This window comes from Lemur catta, chromosome 18 (genome assembly GCF_020740605.2).
Source record: "Lemur catta isolate mLemCat1 chromosome 18, mLemCat1.pri, whole genome shotgun sequence".
In the NCBI taxonomy this organism is placed as follows: Eukaryota; Metazoa; Chordata; class Mammalia; order Primates; family Lemuridae; genus Lemur; species Lemur catta.
Genome location: NC_059145.1, coordinates 41,747,842 through 41,770,571, shown reverse-complemented (window position 1 = coordinate 41,770,571; position 22,730 = coordinate 41,747,842). Strand labels below are relative to the sequence as shown.

Here is a 22,730-nt window from a genome sequence, read left to right as displayed (position 1 = left end):
CTGAGGGAGGGCCTCCAAGCCTTCCAGAGTCTTCCTGGCAGCCAGGAAGTGCAGGGGCTTTGCTTTACATGTGAGACTCAGTGCTGTCCATTTTGGGCACTCAGCCCTTATTGTTTCTTCCTTAGTTCTAGATGCTCTCTGATAGCAGAGCTTGCTCAAGAGGTACAGGTGTTAACACTGGGCTTGCTTAATGGTTGGCTCCTGTACCCACAGGTCAAAGATTAATAAACAATGAGAGGCAGATGCCAGAGCAGCAATTTACAGGTCACAAGACAGTGATTCTCAGAATTCCAGATCCTACTTTCTCAGTCTCTGGGTGGTAAATAAACCCCTTGTTAGTGTTACCTCATTATTTTCAAATGCCTTCTCTCAGCATTGAGGGTGGAGGCATGGAGGAAATGTATGAGGAGCATCACCTCTCAGGGTTATTTATGGGCTAGTTTTAGTGAACCACGAGTAGCTTTCATCAGCAATGTGGGAGTTTAAAAACATCCATCACTCAAGATTGTTGCTGACTCCCAGACTCTTGCATCAATCTTATCTTGTAGTTGGTGCCCTGGGGTTTTGAGTGATGCAGAATATTGGGGTACTTGACAATCCGAAGTTGTTAGAACCCTGCTGATTTTTCCAATTTAAGAGAATTAGATTAGAAATTCAAGAATTTAACCATATTGCTTTTGTTGGCATAGTTAAAATTTATAGCAGTAGGCCTATTAGATTACAATAAACCAGCATGGCTGCAACCATAAGCATGAGTGACACAATCCTGGAGAGGAACACTGGAATGGTAAAATGCTGCAAGCTTCTGGAGCCACTGGTGGGCAGGGTGGGCGAGGCCTGTGAGGCCAGCAAAAGCCAAAGACAGAAGGACTTACAAGGATGCTGTTTTAGAGATGAGACCAAAATAGTGATTTCCAGACGAGATGTTGACTGCAAAATATATCTACATTGAAATATTGAAATCTACAGCTAAGTTTTGGGAGTCATTCTTTAAAGGTAGTGCAAATACCACACCACTTTTCCTGCATTGGCTAATTCTTGTTTACATTTCTCAAGTAAAGTGAAATGTCTACAGATTGCTAGATATGGCCGTGGTAGGCAATGGTAGGGTACAGTACAGAAAGAGGATGCCAGCCTTCTTTCAGCATGGCAGGCCTCCATCTAGCCACGTCTCAAGGGACACTAGAGCAGAAAGATTCTCAAAGTCTGATCCTGTACTTCCGTTTCCTGTATAGCAGAGTAAGACCCTACTGGGGACCAACCTACCTGCCACTAACTTCAACATGCAGAATATTAAGAAACAACAACCTGAAGACAATAGAGAACGAACACAAGCAAACAGATTCAGGAAGGGAGTGGACACCTGGAAAAGAGAACAGCATTTTTACAGCTTTTAGCCTGAGGGAAGGCTGCAACTCCATTCCAGGTAGGGAGGAGAGAACTCTGCTAGAAAACCAGCAGTGCTTCTGGCTTCAAGAACCAGAGAGCAGAGCTCAGGGCAACTACAGCCTCTGCAAAATGAGGTGGGGGGGAGGGGGAGTGCTGGAAAGGAGAGAGCCAGAGAGCGGAGCCCCAAAGTCTGGATATAATGTCTGCCCAAATTTCTGCCTGTATGGGGCAGACTCCCAACTAAGAATAAAATAATTAAACTGAGGTTTCAGCTGCTGCCAAGAGACAGCATTTGTAGTTTGAGTCCAGCTCAATGAACTGCCTAATAAACAACAGAACAAAAAAATTTTAACATTCCTGTCAGATGTGTTGGGTGGGTGGGGGGGGGGTGGTTGTTAAAATGCAGATTTCCAGGCCCCCACCCACAGATCCGCAGAATCACAATCATAGTGCCTCAGCCTGCATTTGTATTATACCAAGCAGGCTCGATGGCTCTTTGCCACGCTGGAGTTGGAGCCTCGCTGCTCTGAGAGTTGGCACAGTCCACCTCTCATGCTCAGATGTTTGCTGAAACAGGCTGCACCTGAGGACGTGGTATTCTGTCTTTGGCTGCCAAGGAAGATGCATCAGCTTCGGGCATCTTTGGTGCTGGCCAAGTGAAGCTGAGAGGTCATTCCACCACGCAGAGGAGATGCTTCACTCCTTTCAGATCATCACTGAAAACTTTCTGATATGGAAGGGGGCCACACTGAGACAGGGCAGCCATCCCTCAGTGGTCCTCTGCAGTTCAGCACGAGAACCAAGCCCTTTCGTGGTGTCATCCTTAATGTCGGGCCTCCCTCCTCTGCCATCTTTTACTCTCCCTGTCCCCTACCTGGTGCCCCTCTGTGATATTGTGAAATACATATTCGTTCTTTGACCCTATTTCCTGGCATACAACTCATAAAATCCTTGGAATCTCCCAAGTGATGTCATTTTGTGTGCTGATGATTGGCTGATAGCTTCAGAATGGGGCTGGTCACTGGAAAGACAAAGGCAGGATTAGAGGGTTGGGACTTTCAGCCCCATCTCCCCACCTCCCAACCTCCGGAGAGGGGAGAGGGTCTAAAGGTTGAACTGATCACTAATGGCCAATGGTTTAATCATGTCTATGTAATGAAGCCTCCATAAAAGCCCAAAGAACAGGGGTCAGAGAGCTTCCAGAAAGCTGAACACGTGGAGGTTCTTGGGGGATGGCGGCCCCAGGTAGGGTATGGAAGCTCTGCCCTCTTCCTCCATACCTTGCCCTACACATCTCTTCATCTGTATTCTCTGTAATATCCTTTATAATAAACCAGTAAATGTGTTTCCCTGAGTTCTGTGAACTGCTCCAGCAAATTAAACCCAAAGAGAGGGTCTTGGGAACTCCAATTTGAAGCCTGTCAGTCAGAAGTTCCGGAGGCCTGGATGTGCAACTGGTATCTGAAGTCGGGGGCAGTCTTGGGGACTGAGCCCTCACTCACCTGATGCTATCTCCAGGTAGTATCAGAATTGAATTGGAGGACACTCATTTGGTGTCCACTGCAAAATTAATTGCTTGCTCGCTGGTGGGGAGAAATCCCCACATATTTTGGGGTCACAGAAGTTTTCTGTGTTGATCGTTGTGTTGGTTAGACAGCAGAGGAAAAACACCCTCCCATCCCATGGAAAACAGCATTTTCAAGTCTTGAACAGATATATGTTAAAGATTTGTTGGGCCTTTTGTAAGTCCCAACAGAAATACAGTAAGCTGCTTGGCACAGGAAGTGAAATACTAGTTCATGTCTGGCAATCTGGTCTCAACATTTAGCTGTTTCCATTGCTGTAACTTCCAATTATAAAAACATTCATAGGCAAAAAACTAGGAAAAAGCTCATAATGAACATAACAACAATGCACTTATCCCCTACCCTGGTCATTGTAATTAATATGTCTAATTCTACCGAGGAGGAAATAGACCAGTCACACTCAGCTTTCCATACCTGTCCCCATGACAAGTGTCCAGAATCACAGTGTGGCAAATCAGCCTCCACATCTGTCAGTCAAATGACCCTTCTCTCAAATGAGGACAGTATTTTAATTAAAAAGTAGGCTAGGGTTATTCTAAAATTTCAAAAGATTAATAGGTACTTCATGGAAACCTTTTAGGCCTTAAGTGAATACATAGAAACTTTTTAAAGGATTAAAGTATATGGTAAAATAAAATGCCTTACCCATGTCATTTAGAAAACTCCTGGATAAGAATGTTTCTAAATTTTAAATCTGGGAGCTAATCTAAGTGATCCTAAAGCCAGGCTACTGCCAGAAAACAGGTAAACAAATTCTAACTAGTTCTAACTTACTACAACATTTAAAAAAAAAAATTTTAAAGGAGAATTTTTAGAGAAAACAATAGGAGAGAGATGGTGGTGCACGGATGGGGAAGAGAGAAAGAGAAGTAGGGCTTAACAGATATACAGAAGTACGCATTCTAATCCACATGCAACTTTCGGTAAGTTTAAGCAAAAGGACAAATAAAAATGACAGTTTTGTGTTGGGACTGTTTCTTAGGGACAACTGGGACAGATCTTTATAGCTCAATTTCTAATAGTTGAGTTACAGAGACTTACAGCCTTTTCCACACATTGAACATCTGTCCCACTTCCTATAATCCAGATCTTCACATCCACACACAGAAAACAGCACAGCCAGTAAGACCCTTTGGTTATTTTCTTACTTATTTCATACTAACCAAGAGCTTTTCTATATTTTATATGGTTTTTATTAAAGAAAATGAATGCAAAAGAATCCAAAGTTTGCAAAAGCATGTACAACAGAAAGAACTGCCCCTTTCCAAAGCTAACCAAAGTCCAAACCCAAACCTGCTAACCAAAACCTATTAACAAAATCATGTACATATTTATCCTCCCCAGAATGTCTCTACATGAGTGTGTGTGTAACTACATCTTTACATAACTTCACACACTATTCTGTATGCATGTATATATTTACATGTGTGTGTATATATACATGAATATTCTGCATTTTGGTTTGTTTTTCATTAAAAATATTTTGGAAATATTCCAGTGTATGAATGTAGCATAATTTAATCAGTCATATGTTTGCAGACTCTCAATATTACAATGTCACAATGAACATTTTATAGGTGTCTTTGGATATTGGTGCTGGTGTATTTGTGGGATAGAAACTTGGAAACAAAATCGTGGAGCACTTAAAATTTTGCCATATACAGCATTGCTAATGACTTGTCAAAGGGGTTGTACCTATTACAATCCACCAATAGTATATGAGAGTTCCTATTTGCCCTTAGCCTTTAATACATCACCCCAACTGTGCTCTCCTGTACCATACTTTCCCCCTCTTTCTGTGGGGTATTATCTTATATAAGGTTTTCCCTCCAGCTACTGCCTACTTTCTGCTCTTTCTTTATGCCTAGAAAAAGTTGTTTATAATGGCATTCTCCAATCTCTCTCGTCTCATTATGTTATTTAAATTTCTATTACAGTAATCCTTAAACATGCATAACAGTGGAGGAAATAGAATAAACCCTACATAAGCCCCAATATGTCTATAACCTAGCATCAATGTAACATTCTGCTCATTTTATCTAGTACCTGCCCATTGCCTTTTTTCCTCTGGAGTATTTTCAGGTAAATCCCAGTTCTGATTTCAACCACGAATACTTCAGTATGTATCTCTAACAGATAAGACCTTTAATAAAATAGTCACTGTGCCATTATTTCACCCAACAAAATTATTAATTCCTTAATATCATCTGATACCCAGTCCATCTTAAACTTTTCTCGAATTGTTTCAAAAATGTTTTTTATTTTGTTCAAATAATACAAATGAGGTCCTTTAAGTTCCTCTAATCTTTAAGTCCCACTATCACTTTTATTTTACACCTTCAGTTGGTTGAAGAAACCGTATTATTTACCCTATGAAATGTCCCACATTCTGGATTTAGCAGCTAACATGTTCTCAATCTTTCATGTTTTTACAAACTCATCATTAGATGTGGGGGCTTGATTAGATTCAGGTTCAATTTTTGTCTGTTTTGGGTTTTGGGCAATAATTCATCACAGCTGGTGTTGAGTTCTTGCTATTGCAACACATCAAAGGCATGTAATGACTGGTTGTTCCTTTTTCAGTACTGCTAAGATTGATCAATGGGTTCAGATGTTATCAACCTGAGCCACCCAATAAAATGCTTCTCATTAACTTTTCACCTCATGCTTTTAGTAGCCTAGATCTGTTATTTCATTAGAGGGGGCCAAATGGTGTTTTCCTAATCCTATCATTTCTGTATTTAGCCATGATTCTTACACGAAGAACTTTCCCTTATAAGGTTAACCTGATACACAAAGAAATTAGAACAAATGCTTCATTTTTCCCATTAGCAATTTTCAAAATATCAAATTGGTGCCCTAGTAACCTTCAAAAGTGACCAGTTTTTTAATAGCATTATGACCTGATGGTGTTTATCTATTTCATGTTTCAACCCATTTTTCTTTCCTTCCTTCCTCCTTCCTTCCTTCCCTCCCTGCATACTTCCCTCCCTTCCTTCCCTTCTTTTTTTCCCTTCCTTCCTCTTTCTTCTTCTTCTTCTTTTTTTTTTTTTTTGAGACAGGGTCTCACTCCGTTGCCTGGGCTAGAGTGTAGTGGCATCACCATAGCTCACAGCAACCCCAAACTCCTGGGCTCAAGTGATCCTCCTACCTCAGCCTCCTGAATAGCTGGAACTACAAGCGTGCCACCAAATCCAGCTAAGTTTTTTAGTTTTTGCAGAGATGGGGTCTCGATATTGCCCAGAGTGGTCTTGAATTCCTGGCCTCAAGCAATCCTCCCGCCTAAGCCTCCCAAAGTGCTAGATTACAGGCATGAGGCACTGTGCCCAGACCCATTATTCCTTCTGATGCTCAAAGTGTCCCATCTTCGGCCAAGGGAAGCCCCTTCAAGTTGGTTCCTGGGTCCTTTTGACATGACCCTATTCTCATATGCTTCCTTCCTTGCTTTCTGACACAAGATATTCCAGACTCATCTTGTCCTTTCCTTGCCTCTTTCAGTGGGACAGTCTGGATGCTAGAGTGGACCTTACTACTGAGTTGTGATGATTTCTAAGCCTTTTTTAGTGGACAAAGTTATGCAACGTGTATTTTCTAGAAAGAGAAAAATCACAGGATTTTACTGGTATTTCCAATTCAAATATAAAATTCAGGGTTTTTACCTGATGTTATTGTGTGTCTCTTTCCTCTTCTGCTGAAAATCTTGGCTCTGCATTCCAATGACATAAGCAAATATTTGCTTTATTATATATAAATACCCAGTTTCAAAATGACAACACCAATATCATTGCTAAAAATAAAACTACTGAATGCAGTTTAAGATTTCTTTGTGGTTCTTTGATCTGTAGGATATAGTTCATTAGGAAAGTGCCGACAAAATGCTGGGCTTTCAAGTCACTTGAAGTAATTCTTCTACGTGTGGCTATACCACCAACTTGATAGACTGTTAAGTTTGCTTGTTTTAGTTTTAAGAGTTGTTCTGGGTTTTTTTTTGTTTTTTGAGACAGGGTCTCACCCTGTTGTTTGGGCTAGAGTTCAGTGGTATCATCATAACTCACTGCAACCTCAAACTCCTGGGCTCAAGGGATCCTCCTGCATCAGCCTCCCTAGTAGTTGGGACTACAGACATGTGCCACCATGCTTGGCTAATTTTCTTTTATTTTTTGCAGAGATGGGGTCCTGCTATGTTGCACAGGCTGGTCTTGAACTCCTGGCCTCAAGTGATCCTCCTACCTCGGCCTCCCAAAGTACTAAGATTACAGATGCAAGCCATTGAGCCTGGCCAAGAGTAGCTTTTTTTAAAAAAAATTTTAATTATACAAAACACTGACAGGGCACCAAAGGTATACAAGATACGGATCTAGTTGCTATCCTTGTCCAGCTCCCTAGCACTACTACCAAAGGAATCATTTTATTAGTTATTGGTATAACTAATCCTTTCACTGCCTTTAAAAAAAAAAACAGAAGAAAATACACACGCATATATATTTTTTCCATTTTTCTCTTCCTTTCTTACACAACAGCACACCATATATCCTGTTCAGCACCTTACATTTTTCATTTCCTATATTCTGTAGATGACTCCATACAGTACACAGAAATAGCCCTTGTTCCTTTTCACAGCTATGTGGTATTCCATTGTATGGGTATACCATAGTTTCTTCCACCAAGCCTCTATCAGTGGAGATTTGGGTGGCTTCCAGTCTTTAGCTGTTATAAATAGTGCTATAATGAAAATATTTGTGTATATACCATTTCATATTTCGGTCAGTGCATCTCAGAAATGGGACTACTAGGTTGAAGAATAAATTTATACTTAATTTTGCTATTTATTAATTCCGTTCACAGAGATTTGTGCTTTTCAGAGTGTCTGTTTCCCCACTGTCTCACCAACAGCGTACATTGCCTAATTTAGATTTTCCCCAATCTGACAGGTAAGAAAGGTGTTTCAGTAGTTTTGTGTTTCTCTTATTATGCATACTCTCACATGTTTGAGGGCTATTTGCATCTTACTTTCCATGAACTATCTGTTCATACCTTTTTGTCCATTCTTTAAGTTCTTCTCGAAGTTTAGAAATTCTTATATATTAGAGCCATAATTAGCCCATTGTAATATATACTGCAAATGTTTTTCCTAGTTTCTTATTTATCTTATAACTGCTTTTCTGGTCATCCAAAATTCGTTTTAGCTAGTTAAAGATATAAACTTTTCTTTTTATTGCTTCTGGATTTTCAGTCTTAGGAAAGTTTTTCCCACTTTCAGATTACATAGGAATTCACTTATATTTTCTAGTTATTTAGAGGGTTTCATTTTTATAATTGGGCCTTTGATCTATTCAGATTTTATCCTGTGTACAGTGTGAGAAATGGATTCATCCAATTTTATTTTTTTCATATGTTTAACCACTCGTCTCAACACCATTTTTTAAGTCTTTTTCCCCATCAATGAGATGCTTCCTTCATCATATACTAAATTCCTAAAACTTTCTCTATATTATTTATGTTAATAGTATAAAATCTAGTAGGGTTATTCCTCTTTCCTCAATGTTATTTTCTAGGGTTCTTTTGGCTATTCTTGTTTATTCTTTCCAATATGTTGGTACAGGAAAAAACTTTTTGTTTTATTGGAATCTAGTATGGCGCTTTAAATATAAAAAAATATATATAAATGAAGACATTTCAAAGTATTCTCTAGATAATATTCTGAAACCAACCTTGGGCGATAATTTTTGGAAAATTAGTTTTAGAAGAACAGGAAAAAAACCAGAAATCATCTTAAGGGAATGTGTGGACATAGGTAAAGCCATGTATGGCGGCCACGACTGCAGAGCAGAGCTTCCTTCAGAATAACGAGTGTTTACTTAATCCTCACTGGGTCTATGTGCCTGTAATAACTATTATAAACAGATCGGTCCATACTAAAGACTCAATAAATAGAGCTGTCTTGTGACTATCACAGTAAAATTTATTTTGTAAAATAGAATTAAAATACATTGTGCATAACTTAGCAAAGATCAAATGCCATAATAGATTTTTTTTAAAGAAAACATTTAGTGCCCACTTTATTTTCAAGAATTTGAGGATTGTGATCTTCTCTGCTACTTCAATCTTCACAAAATTACATATACTATACCCCCAGGTAAAATCTAACTTTTTAAAAGAGTTATGACATTGTTCAAATAAATCAAATTCAGCAAGTACAAAAATAAGTTTCACTTGATATTTGGGTATATCTTTTTCTTGAATCACTTGACACATCTGAGGTCAGAAACCCCATTCACTAAGTGAACCAAGTCACTTTACTCCAAGGGCTAGGACCAAGTTTCCTGTGCAGACACTTTCCTGTGTAAGTGAACTGGTATCCTCCCAGCAAAGGATAATTAAGAGAGATTAGAGAGTGTGTCAAACAGAAATACAAATATATTGCCCAAATTATTTGTACCATTATTTACAGGTTTTAATCTGGCTATCCAAGATACTAATAAAAAGTTAAGGCTATTTTTGTTCTTAAGGTAGAGAAATCAGACAACACATCTTGACTACCATATTGCCTTCTTGCACTCACCTGTTTAATCTGACTAGTGAGATAAATTGCTCGTTGCGAAGCTGTTTGCCACAATTCAGTATAATCTGTCTATTCTTTTGTAGGCGAGATGTGTTGAAAATAGAACGTTCAGTCTTTCTGGCAGTTAATCAACAGTGATACAACCTTACATTTTCTAACAATTACAAATTTCCTAATTAACCATTTTAAAAATGCAATAACCAAGACTCTTAAACCAATATTTGCTTGAGTTTACTGTTTTTATTTATATAACCACCTTTCTCCTAGACAAGCAACATTAGCAAAACACAAGGCAAAAATGCCTTGTTGGTGACAATCCTATTCAATTTTCTTCTGTGGAGGGTTTTCTCAGCAGCCAGTTACCACAAGGAGGTTTTTCACAGTTTCAAAGAAGTTTTCCTCATTTTAAAACCACAAGCAAGTGACACACTTGAGGGTTGTCACTATTAAATAGTTCAATCAACCATAGAATTTTTGTAATATAACTTCAAGAATATAATGATTTAATCAACACAATACTCTTAATAATAATTTAAAAAACCCAGTATTAGCTCATTTCTGGTGCTATGAGACATAACAACAGCATCTATTTTTATATTTTAGTGGTAAAAACGCAATCCAGTTTTAGCACCCATCTATAAAAGTTAAATATTAATGAAAGTATGATATGCCTTGGCTTTCTGGAAGGTAACAGTCTCAATATCCCCTTAAGTGAAGAAATCTGTTCCATTTGCTGCATCCTGGTTCATGGAAAAGAATAGTATTAATGGGAGGAATAAAAGGCAGACTTTTACTTAAGGTTTTTCAGTACTCAAATCACTTAAGTATTAATGTTATGTTTCCTTGGAAGTATAGAATTATATCACGCATGGAAGTTTCCAAGGGGTTATGTTATTGCAGATTGCATATGTCAGGATGGACCATATTTAAAATGTTTAACAACATTTGCAGCCTTAAATACAAAAAAGAAGAAAATCAGAAAAATTAATGCTAGTGATCAATCCTATTCTTTTAATCAAAAACCTGTTTTCTCACTCCATTTCAAAAACAAAGTGAAACATTCTGAACTGACAAATTTTTACATTAAAAACACTGATTTTGGATTAACTATATCAGTTATTAGACATGATAAATATATGCAAAGAAAATAAAGTGCACCTTTATAGTATATCATAAACCCAGAAATCACTTCTTTAAATTGGCACTATAGACTGTAATATAAAAAGTACCCAACAAGTTAGATAAAAATGAAAAAATTCTCAGCTGAAAAATTATAATTTTTCAGTATATCAGAGGGACAAATAACCTTTTATTTAAAGCTATTAAATTTTGTGTAGGAGAAAGGAAAACCATTCTTCTAGAAGGCACTAACCGGTTTAAATGTGCAAGTGACTTCATAAAGACAACATGTGCAAAGTACAGTCTAGAAGACAGCCTGCTTCTGGTGTTGTATTCCTTGCTCTTCATCGTAGACTATGAATTATTGCTGAAGAACTGTTATCAGTCACCAGGTTTTCCCACAACTTCAGTGTATTCAGTCCACGGTGTCACAGATTTCCTTTACTTTCTGATTGAACTCTTCTGGTTGATCTGCATATACATAATGCCCTGCCCCCAGAATAGCCTGGGTAAGGAAAAACATTTACACAGTGAGTAAAAGCACTTAATAAAACACAATGATATATAAGCAAAGACACAGTAATAAAAGTGAGAGCCACTGTATTTAAATAAAACATAAAAGAATAAGCAACATTTATCTCTAATAACTATTATTTCTATAAAGAGGATCTGAGAATAAATAGAAAAATATACCAATCTTAATAAAATTTTAATACACAAAAAACTCTAAACTGACCACTAATGAAAGGGCCAACAGAGAAGCTGAATGAAGTGAGAATGCGCTGCCCTGTTAAGTGGGGTTAGTTGAGGAGCTATTGCACTAGTCCCTCTCCCAGTCTCTCCTAATGCTGAGATGCTGTGGCTCTAGGAGCGGGAAAGGCCCCTCAGAAAGGTGACTCCCTGCTTGGACAAGAAGATTTGTGTGGGTCAAACTCTGTGCCACCACATGTGATATCAGGTCTCTGAATGAGGCTGCAGGTACAGCTCAGATGTGAAATCACAGGGATGACCTGAAACATCATTTAAGGGAGATAATAAAACAGACTTCACCTGCAACTGAAAATCAAAATCCAGCCACACACTTACTATTGTCTTCACATATGACTGTGGTCGTAATGACTGGATGCTGGTGCCAGAATTGCCATCTATGCAGGATCGGGCGCCAAAGATCACTGAGACTGGAATGTCAGGGTCCATTTTACCTATTCGCTGGAGCATTGGCCTTTTTGCCCATCCATAAGGAATAGTCATATTCTTGAAAGCTGTCTCACCACTTTAAGGGCAAGGAGAAAATCACATTGTATGACTTTTGGGAGTGTGTATGCATTGTACTCTTACCTCTATTAAAACATATTCATATTTAGTTTTTCCACCATTTAAGTAAAACCTCAGCTTAAATAGAAAATAATTTACTAGATAGTATAAGGAACAAATCTCACAGAAGCTATAGCACTGTTAGATAAACAAGGCTGCTGTATAAGCAGCAGCTGAATAAAAGTTATCTTCTTCTAAACCAAAACATGCAACTCTAATTCTCTATCATTAACTTATGAAATTATTTCTTGTGGGGATAGTTAAAATATGTTCTTTCACTCTGACTTATTTCAAACTGATGTAGAAGGTAGCTTTTCAATGGGTTTATGGGACCAGCTTTTCACCTGCAATGGCAAAACCATTACCAAGTTAAGAAGAAACTCAGATTAGGTATTCTTGTAAACTCCCAGGATAGGTCCATTTTGCTGTCACTTCTGCTATTCTTGCAGAGCTAGACATTACTCTAAATTGCTTTTTATGAAGAAATTGAGTTTCACCACAAGAAAGGTAACACACTAGGTCTACATGTAATCATGAAATGAGGGTAAGTGAAGAGTAAACACTAAGACCATGCAGGACAATGGATGATGTTCCTGAGACAGACCCCTAAAAACTGTTAGAACAAGTCACTAACGTGTATAGACTAATCCACCAGACCCTACTGCCTAGAAGTCATGAAACTTTATCTCTTAAGGAACCTGACCCTCTAGCCTCCTTCACTCTTGGCAGAGAACCTTTAGCCTACTTGATTAAAAAGACTGAGGCTACAGCTATATCTATCAATAGCTTCCATGGCCTCAATCTTTTTAATAAAGTAGGTGTACACATTTTTTGCCAAAAGTAAGGGAGGGAAAATAAAAAAAGGGAAGGTGCCTGTCTCTGCATCTAACCTCTCAGGCCTTTCACCCAAGTCTCAGTCTTAGAAAGGATGAGATGCCACTTCTACATTTTAAAGTGTGCTCCATGGCCACCTATACTAGAATCACCTGAAGTACTTGATAGAGATGCAGCCCAGAACCGCTGAATCAGAGTCTTAGAAATAAGGGCTCAGGTGTCACATTTCTAACAAGCTCCCTCAACAATTCTGGTACACAACAAGCATGAGAAGTGCAGCTCTCTTTGTCTTCCATTCTGGATGCTCCTTTTACAAACTTGGGGGCCTTGTCCTTCAGCCTTCTCCTAGCTCCCCACTGTCTTCAGGTTCTGTTTCCTCCACTGGTACCTTGCACCCAACATCTGTAAGTCATATAAAATATGTTTGGCCCTCTTGCTTCCTCTTGGCTACTATGCCCTCATTCTCTCTCTCTCTCCTTCCTAATCACTGTCAAAATACATGCAGAATCCCTCACTCACCCCTCTCTGCAGCTGTGTTTCTCATGCTGAGCTACAGATGTTTAGAGCTGCTCAATAAAAGAGAGACGCAATCATCAACTGAACCTGAAAAATGCTACACAGCATCTCCCATGCACTTGGGAGATTCAATATCCTTTGGTACAGTAAAGGTTCTAGGAAGATCTACGGTACAGAAAATCATTTACTTTTGTTTAATCCAGCACCTTTTTTTGTGGAACATTCATAGTCAGTTTGGGAAACACTGCTTCATGTGAAATCCTTCATCTCTCAACTCGGACCACCTCCTAGAGAAGCCCAAGACCAAGACTTCCTCAACTGATCCCTAAGCACTTCAGGGAAGGAAAGTACTTCTTACTTTTTAACCTCCCATCAGAACCTGGCACAATATTTTATGTAGTAGGTACCCTATGAATAAAGGAGTAAATTAAGAAGTATTAGACACTCGTCCTTTTAAATTTAGTCATTTAACTACTGATAAAAATCTTCTGGACTTCTGGTACAGTTTCAAAAAAGAAAAGTGTAAGACACAAGTACATTTAGAATCAGAACTCCTACCTTGGAGTCTGTACGTTACAGTGGTAGATGTATTCTGTCACGGTATCATCTTCAAACATTGAAGAATACTTCCGTTTGAAATCAGGCCTTAAACGCTGCACGAGACTTAAACCTATTTAAGTAGGAAATAAAAACATGTTTGTTTTAAATTATAATTAACTTATAGACTAAACAATATAGAAAGTTTTAGAAATATAGAAAGCAATATAGAAAGCTTGCTCGTATAATGAGTATTATATGTACACATATACATATACTCATATATTTTAGGTGAAAAAAAAGCAGATTCTGGAAGCCGCTCTCCTCAAGTTCCCTAAGGGAAAAACTAAAATAAATTTAATATAATTAAAGGGTATTATACTGACTTACAGATGTGCTTCAGGAGCTCAAAAACATATAAGTTAGTTTTCTAAGACTTGTTTTTGTAGGAAATATAAATTATTTAAACATGGCAGGTGAATAGAGCAGCCCACACATAAAATTAATTTATTAACTTGCATTTCCTCCATAATTATAACACATTAGCATCGAAATGAAATAAATTGGTATATATAAATATTTTGGTGGGAAAATAAGTTGTTTCTGCCGTGACACTAGCAACACTCCCTGTTAAGGTCACCCACGGTGGCGCTCCCACTGCCCTACTTGAGCAAGAGGCTGTGGCAAGGCCCCTAAGGGAAAGAAGATGAAGAACAGAAGCCTTCCTCCTCATCATAATGTCATTCTGGGCCCCCAGAGACTAGCTGATTTCCCTTTCTGCTACCACCACTCCATTACTCCAGCAAGGCTTTGCTTCTTTACTGGCCCTCCTTTCCTATCTCTGAAGAAAGTATAATGTTCCACCAAGAATTTTTGCGGTGCAGTTGATATTTGACATCACTTCCCCCTCCCCCAATTCAAGCAATAATGGGGAACCAAGGGCATGGCTTTAAAGATCCCAGATACCCTCCTGCTCTCAACACTGTCTCCTAATTTCTTTTCATACTTTACTTTTCCCATAATTGCTATTTGTATACCTGTGATCTAGTGGAATCCATTTACATTTCAGGACTATATAGACTAACGAAGCTCTTAAGTAGTTCACCAAAGGAGGACCAGGAATGTAAGAAGGAGTGGTTCTACTAGGGAGGGCTGAAAGGACTGGGGGTAGGCAAAAAGTGCTGTCTGTAAGAACACTGAGGGAGTGGAGTGTGGTCACCAATTCAAGCCCTGTGCCCTCTCTTGAGCCTCACAGTCCCACTGCTCTGTCCATCCACAAGGATGGCACTAGAGCAAGGAGGAGCCAGGGCTGTGCAGAGGGAGCAGCATCTCCAGGCACCTATGTGGTAGTTATTCCCACACCCCCACCTGACCCCCCCATACCTCTCTGCTTTTCTTGCTAACACAACACATTTTATCTATTGTTTCAATTAGGCAGCAATGTGCCCAGGAAAGCAGGCCCCTCAGAACAAATCATGATTGGTCAGTCACAGAAATTTATTCTTCTTTGCTGGTGAAAGAATTAGGGGTGGGCAGGGACATAAGGGAAGGTGTGCTAGGGCCTTCCAGGGAAGACTTCCTTCCCTGACAAAGCATTATGGAAAGAAGGACTATTTTCCATGCTTTCCTTTCTGCTTGTCAGGGTGCTATTTAGTGGGATGATGCTCCATGCTGTAGCAGCCACCAAACAACCATGAGGAAAAAGGTCAAGAGAATCATAGACACAGACCCAAACCCTAACATCAATGAGCTGGCTACTAGAACAACTGCTTAAACCGCCTATCTCCAGACTGCTTGCTAGGGAAATGCTAAAAGACCTTATAGTTTAAGCTACTTAGGTATTCAGTTACTTGCAGCCAAAAGCACTCCAAACTGATACAAGTTGTAAAGGGGAAACGCAGAGGTTCAGACCATCATCATCTGTGGACAATGAAGGAAGGAAATACGCATGGCTATGGGGCTAAGACAGAGCCGCTGAGAGTCAAATAAACTAAAGTCAAAGACTAAACAATGGTACCTCAAAATAGTACCAGAAATATATATCAGGAGTCCCCAAAATGTGGTGGGAAGAATGACTTTATCTCCCTAACACTCTGACATTATGGAGAAAGGAAGAATCTATGAGTGTGGGGATACCTGTTATCCCCAGGGTTGATAAAATCAGGTTTTGTGATCTACCAGCTGGATGTCATCAACTGGTCAAATGCTCTCTAACACTCACCAGCAGGTCAACATGCTACACCTCTCCCCATGCCCTGGGCTAGCAGAGATCCTTACATATTTCTCAAAGACACTCTGCTTGCTTGGCTTTTTTCAGAATGTTCTAGACTAACTAACCTCATCCTCAGCACCTCCCTCCTCTCTCTGCTGTACTAATTACTTGTAATGGTTACAATATAAAGACTACCCTTTGAGGAGAAGAGCCTAGTTTCACTATGTTTGTACACAGCATGGTACTTATTAGAGGAAGAAGAAAAAAAGTAAAGGTTCAGGTTTTTTTGTTTGTTTTTAAGATTTTGACTAACAATGGTGATTGATAAATACTCCTCCACTGCTAATCTATAAACATTTTGCTTTCCTAGGACAAAAGCACTCACCAAAGGGTCCTGCAATCCTGAGGCTAGCTAAAGGGTTAAAGGGAGTCAATGCTGCTCCCAGAGCTCTGATCCAAACTGGAATTGGTCTGTCTTGATCAGCAAGGTCTGGTCGTTCAGGAAAACCCCAAGGCTCCACTAAAATGAGATGACTAACCCTGTTGGGGAAAGAACAGACTTAAGTTCATTTGGTTAATTCACCCTAAGAATATAAAGAACTAACATAATTTATAAAGTAAAGGTAGAATGAACCACCTTCAAAAACCTTCATGTTAAAGACTAGTGGCTAAACAGGTTCTATCATGCTCTCATTATGCGTCAACTTTTCAGATTCAGTAGGATTTGAGATGTGTATGATAGAAAGAGGGCTTTATTTTTAATATCTCTAAATGTGGACAATAAAAGATGTGGAAAGTAGCACATATAAGTGTGTGTGTCTTGAGAAACAAGAGGGCATTTTTTGTTGTTTAAGCTACACCCTGGCAGATGATATAGATCACTGACCACACAGAAAAATCCAATGATTCCATTTATCTCAAGATTGACACTGCAGAAATGACTAAAGATCAATATCACACTCTTATAAAATAGCCTCGGTACTAACAAGAGTTATCTCCTCTGAATTAATCATTCTAAAAATTTAAGAGAAGACTCAAAGTGGGTTTAAAAGTACCTTAAATGAACTTTTCACAAACATGAGGATAATCTAAGATGGACTGAAAATATACTCCCTAGTTTGGGATTCTAGAATTTGTTAAAAAGTAACTTGTCTATCTACCCTACCCATAACATCATGATATACTGGCATTGGATTCTGTTCCCAATCCTTTCCTAATTTTCTTTCTTTCTTTTTTTTTTTTAAGACAGAGTCTCACTCTGTTGCCTGGGCTAGAGTGAGTGCCATGGCGTCAGCCTAGCTCACAGCAACCTCAAACTCCTGGGCTCAAGCAATCCTCCTGCCTCAGCCTCCCGAGTAGCTTGGACTACAGGCATGTGCCACCATGCCCAGCTAATTTTTTCTATATATTTTTAGTTGTTCGGTTAATTTCTATTTTTTAGTAGAGACAGGGTCTCGCTCTTGCTCAGGTTAGTCTCGAACTCCTGACCTCAAACGATCCTCCCACCTCGGCCTCCCAGAGTGCTAGGATTATAGGCGTGAGCCACCGCGCCCAGCCCCTAATTTTCTTCTTCACTGACCAAAGAGATAGAAAATCTTCAGTCCAACTTGGTATAAAAGTGTTTCATCTTGTTAATAATTTTAATTTTTCCATCATATGAAACTTCTTCCTGATGAAGGAAAACCAGAACTAACAGCAGTATTTCCATATGCTGCACCATGCTTTTATACATCATAAAGATTCTAAACAAAGCACAAAGGTCCTCCTGATACAATACAACGTTCACCTGTAACCAAAACAGCCAACAAATGCCAGCCAAATTTCCAAGGATGAACTGACAAGGATTCTAAAGTCCCTTTTGTAAGTCAAAACTGAAATGGAAAGGTAAAGAAACTAAAATGTGGGCACAGATGGTATTATTCCTTATATAAAATCTGTTTTATTATTTTTGTCAGCACATATAAGGATGAGTTAGTAACAAGTCCCTTACTTTGGCTGCTTTTTTTTCCAAACAGAAAGCTTTAGAGCACAGATACAGACATAGAGCTCTATGGGCCCTTGGAGAATATTCAGTCTAATCTTTCACCTCATATGAGAAGGAAGCTGAGATGTACTACATGACTGGCCCCAGTATATAATGCTAGTTAATGTGGTACGAGGGCTAAAACTCCAATTTCACCACTCCAGCAGCATACTAATGGATACCAACAAGACATTTCAGCAGAAGGCCTTCTCTTCTAAAATTAGGCTAAGCAACGTAAGATAAACATATTAGTAAGGGCAAAGCTTAACCTTTATCAACTCTAGACCAATCCTAATACTATCATCTAGATTTCATGGCACTGAGGAGATGTGTGGAATAAAACTATGAATCTGTGTGGAGATACATGATACATGAAACTTCCATATACTTAGTGTACCTTCACAGCCTAAAAATTTCATATGAGAATATTTCCTAATAGTGTATAAGAAAGGGGGTGAAAATTAGTGTTTTATTTTTTAATGGCAAAGACTATCTCTTTTATTTTGACCACCTCCTAAATTCCTTTTATTATAGCCCACAATGAGATATGGGGTGGGGGATGGAGGTATTAGGAAATTAATGAAATAGCCACTTAGTCGAAAGCAGCAAAGATTCATGTTAGGAAACAGCCAGTATTATTCATATTGACTTATCTTCCAAAGAGAAAAATGAACTCTTTATTAAAACATACTCTACCCTAAAAGACTGTGAAATTTGTGTTACAAATTTATTAAGAGATCTTGTCTAGTCTGCTTTAGGCTCTTTCTAACCTGCTAACCCAAGAAGGGGGAGAACAAAGGAAAGCTTTGAAGGAAAGTGTTTTGTTTTTGCCTTAGTTTGGCTTGCCTTTTTTTTTTTTTTTTTTTTTGAGACAGAGTCTTGCTCTGTTGCCTGGGCTAGAGTGAGTGCCATGGCGTCAGCCTAGCTCACAGCAACCTCAAACTCCTGGGCTCAAGCAATCCTCCTGCCTCAGCCTCCCGAGTAGCTGGGACTACAGGCATACGCCACCATGCCTGGCTAATTTTTTCTATATATATTTTTAGCAGTCCACATCATTTCTTTCTATTTTCAGTAGAGACAGCATCTCGCTCTTGCTCAGGCTGGTCTCGAATTCCTGACCTCGAGTGATCCTCCCGCCTCGGCCTCCCAGAGTGCTAGGATTACAGGCCTGAGCCACCACCCCCGGCCTGGCTTGCCTTTTTAGTACGATCTTCAAAATATTATCCCTAGGTAACAATGTTAGTTTAACAAATTATGCAAAGTATATATATATATGTATATATATATATATATATATACACACACATATATATATATATACTAGAGCAAGCAACCTTTTTATCTGTTTATTTTTAAAAGGAGTCAATTTCCCCTATAATTGTTCAATCCTGTGTCTTCAGAACCTAACATGGTGCTTAGCACATAGCAAATGCTTGGCAAACATTTGGATTATTATGCTTTTCTATGTTTCCTTTCGGTCCTTGTTTATAAGGATATACAAATTTTATAGCATATAATCACAGAGTAGGCACAGGAGTTGGTCCAGCCTGGATTTTTCAGGTGCTCTGGATGACACTAGAACATCAATGTTATTTCTTATTCTCACAGGTCATTACTCGTTAGTGGGTAATAAAATCATTTAGAGGGTCAAGAACCAGTTTAGTTTGTTTTTTTATAAAATCATATTATTTGGAATAGAAAAATACATCATAACAAGCATGAGTAGTGTTCATAAAATTTTATATGTGTGGGTGCCTGAAACAAGTTTTGTGGAATGATACACTTGAGATATATTTTGTATTTTTCTATTCCAAACAATACAGGAGAGTTTTGGTCAAAAAAGGTGGAAAATAATTTTTAAAAAGTCTACAACAATATCTAAACTGTAGTTACATACCATCTGCTTTTACTACATGTAAAAGACCTCAGAAGATAATTGCTTTTTTATTTTTAGTTGTAAAGATTTCAAATGAGACAGACCAAGCAAAGCACTTAGTTAGGTTGGTGGCTATCAAATGATTAAGTATCCAGTAAATATAAGCTAGTTATAGTAGTACTATAGACTAGCTAGAGCAGGATTTATTCCAGGGAATACGGGAAGACAGTGGCTGGAACCCTGTAGCAGTGAGAAATTTAATTTTTATTCTTCAGAAAAGCCTGATCACAGGTTTTGGCTCACAGGTTATTACAACTTTGCACCAGACCAAGTACTCCTCATCTCCTTTTCTAGTGAAAAGATTATCTCCTCATTTGATAAGAGGTATTTGGTTTTAACATATAATATACCTAAACTAGTATAATTATCCAAACTCTATTCTCTAATATGCCATAGAGGATACCCTCTGCTGGGTATCTCTGTTATTTCACTCCTCGGGTATGCATTGAGTCCAACCAGACAGCACATGTGAGTCATCCTATTAAATATCTTTGTCAAGAATCAGACATTGGTTTAACCTACAGGAAAAACAAAGAAAACCAGCAGAGCAAGAACAAGAGAACAGTCCATTAGTTTTGAAATATAAAAAAGGCAATCTTTTCAATGTTAGTTATCAGAGTTGGCCTTGAGTTTGAAGATGGGAAATAGATTACAGCCTTAAGGGCAAGCAATGGACAGTACCTGCACCAACACAGTGGGACCAGATTTCATTTGGTCCAAATGCTAACAAACACCAGCTGGGCATGGTGGCTCACACCTATAATCCCAGCACTTTGGGAGACTAAGCCAGGAGGATTGCTTGAGGCCAGGAGTTTGAGATCAGCGTGGGCAGCATAGCAAGACTTCATCTCTACACACAAACACACATACACAAAATTAGCTGGGTGTGGTGGTACACACCTGTAGTCCCAGCTACCAGGAGGATGAGGCAGAAGGACTGCTTGACCCCAGGAGTATGAGGTGCAGTAAGCTATGATGATGCCACTGTGCTCTAGCCTAGGCAACAGAGTAAGACCCTATAGAAAGAAAAGAAAAGAAAACAAAAGAAAAGAAAACAAAAGAAAGGAAGGAAAGAAAGAAAATCAATACATACATACATACACACACATACATATATACATACATGCTAACAAGGGGATATAAGCCTGGCTTTCATAAGATATAAAGACAGCTACCAGCAAGATATAATGCAAGAAGAAGAACAATCAGACCCAGAATCAAAATGTATAAGGGAGTCCAAGGAAAAAGATCAGAAAGAATTCTAGTCAGCACACAGAGGAGGTATTCCCAAATGAAGTTAGCCCTAGGTATTGCCCATTGGCTCCAAGTCAGTGGGGTGAGAATAGGGAAGGCCCAGAGAACAATAAACTAAATACCTCCAGCTTCAGGTCAAATGGGATGGCTTTTCTTATCAAGAGGGGCCAAAAAGAATTGCTTAGCCCAGGTCTGTACAACCAGGAGACAGACCCAGGCAAGGTCAAAAGGAAAGTATTCAAGATCAAATTATCCGAAAACCTTTTAACTAGAGAAATAAAGACTAGTTGTAACCTATTCTACTTGGAATGAATCTCTTTCTAAACACTTTCTAAGTTAAAAGTTTCTATAATCTCTTTTTCCTTAGTTTAAAACAAATACCTATAGAACACAGATAGTCTTTGTATGGGGTCCTGAATAGCAGGAGCCAGAAGGAAATGAAAATTAAAAGAAAAGCAGAGCACACACAGATGAAAGAAGGTGATGGTATCTTTGGCTATTACTGCTGGCTTACTCTACTCCCCCTTGTGAAGAAGGTTTTATAGAATGGCAGCCCAAGGCACCTAACATGTGAACGGCCCTACTGTTTGTAATCTATCACTTTAATCTACTAATGAAATTACCAATGGCATCTCTAAGACACTGTGGTAAGCGAACTGAGATTAAGTAAGGTTGTTTTGGGGCAAGAAGAACGGGGGTTGTGCTCTCATTTGGAGTCACCTACTAACCAGTTCATAACTTCTCTGCCCACCAGCCACACTGGCCTTTCTAGAATGGCCAAAGCATATGCCTAGCATGGGGCCTTTGCAATACCTGTCCTACCATCTGGAATGCTCTCCAGCCACTTGCTACTCTTGAGACCTCAGCTCAAGCTGCACTTCTTTAGGGTACCATTATTGGACCCCGAGACCAGGTCAAGGTCTCATCAGGAGTTCTCACAGCACCGCCCACCTCCCCTCCACAGCACTCATCACAGCTGTTATGCTACTTGTGCAGTAATTTAATTTGTGTGTCCTCCCCCAATACACTGTAAGTCCTAGACACACAGGGATTCTGTGCTCTGTTCACTGCTCACCACTGAGTCCAGCATATAGCACAACACCTGGCACATATTTGAAGGATGAATGAACAAACGACATGATGAAGCACAGGGGCATTCCTGTAATTAAGGTATGATTAACACCATCTATTTTTAAAAGATAGATGTGACTCAAAACTGCCATAATTTATAGTTATATAGTGCCTCTTTAGACATTTTCTTTTTAAAGAAAGAAACTAAAACTAAATGGCCCAAAACACAAAGTCAGCCAACATTATTTAAACACAACCAACCTGCTGGAAGACAATTTTAGAGTATTTCATTCAGTACCAATATTTCAATGGAAGAATCATGCAGGCACTTTTACATGAAGTATAATGATTGCCTAATATTCAGTTTTTAACCAGTA

General features: G+C 38.9%; 1 protein-coding gene across 4 annotated transcripts in view; it reads right to left on the bottom strand.

Moving 5' to 3' along the window:
* Nucleotides 1-6,662: 6,662 nt before the first annotated feature.
* ABHD5 (abhydrolase domain containing 5, lysophosphatidic acid acyltransferase) overlaps nucleotides 6,663-22,730 on the bottom strand; it is a 33,568-nt gene continuing 17,500 nt past the window's right edge. For 3 of the 4 annotated variants that reach the window (XM_045530743.1, XM_045530744.1, XM_045530745.1), the window contains exons 4-7: nucleotides 16,455-16,609; nucleotides 13,879-13,990; nucleotides 11,743-11,929; nucleotides 9,758-11,161 (exon numbers count right to left, since the gene is read on the bottom strand). In XM_045530743.1, coding sequence (XP_045386699.1) covers nucleotides 11,072-11,161; nucleotides 11,743-11,929; nucleotides 13,879-13,990; nucleotides 16,455-16,609 — 544 coding nt within the window. In that variant the 3' untranslated portion in view covers nucleotides 9,758-11,071. Of the gene's footprint in view, nucleotides 6,682-9,757; nucleotides 11,162-11,742; nucleotides 11,930-13,878; nucleotides 13,991-16,454; nucleotides 16,610-22,730 lie in introns of those variants that run through there. The other variant, XR_006729887.1, reaches the window with a different exon arrangement.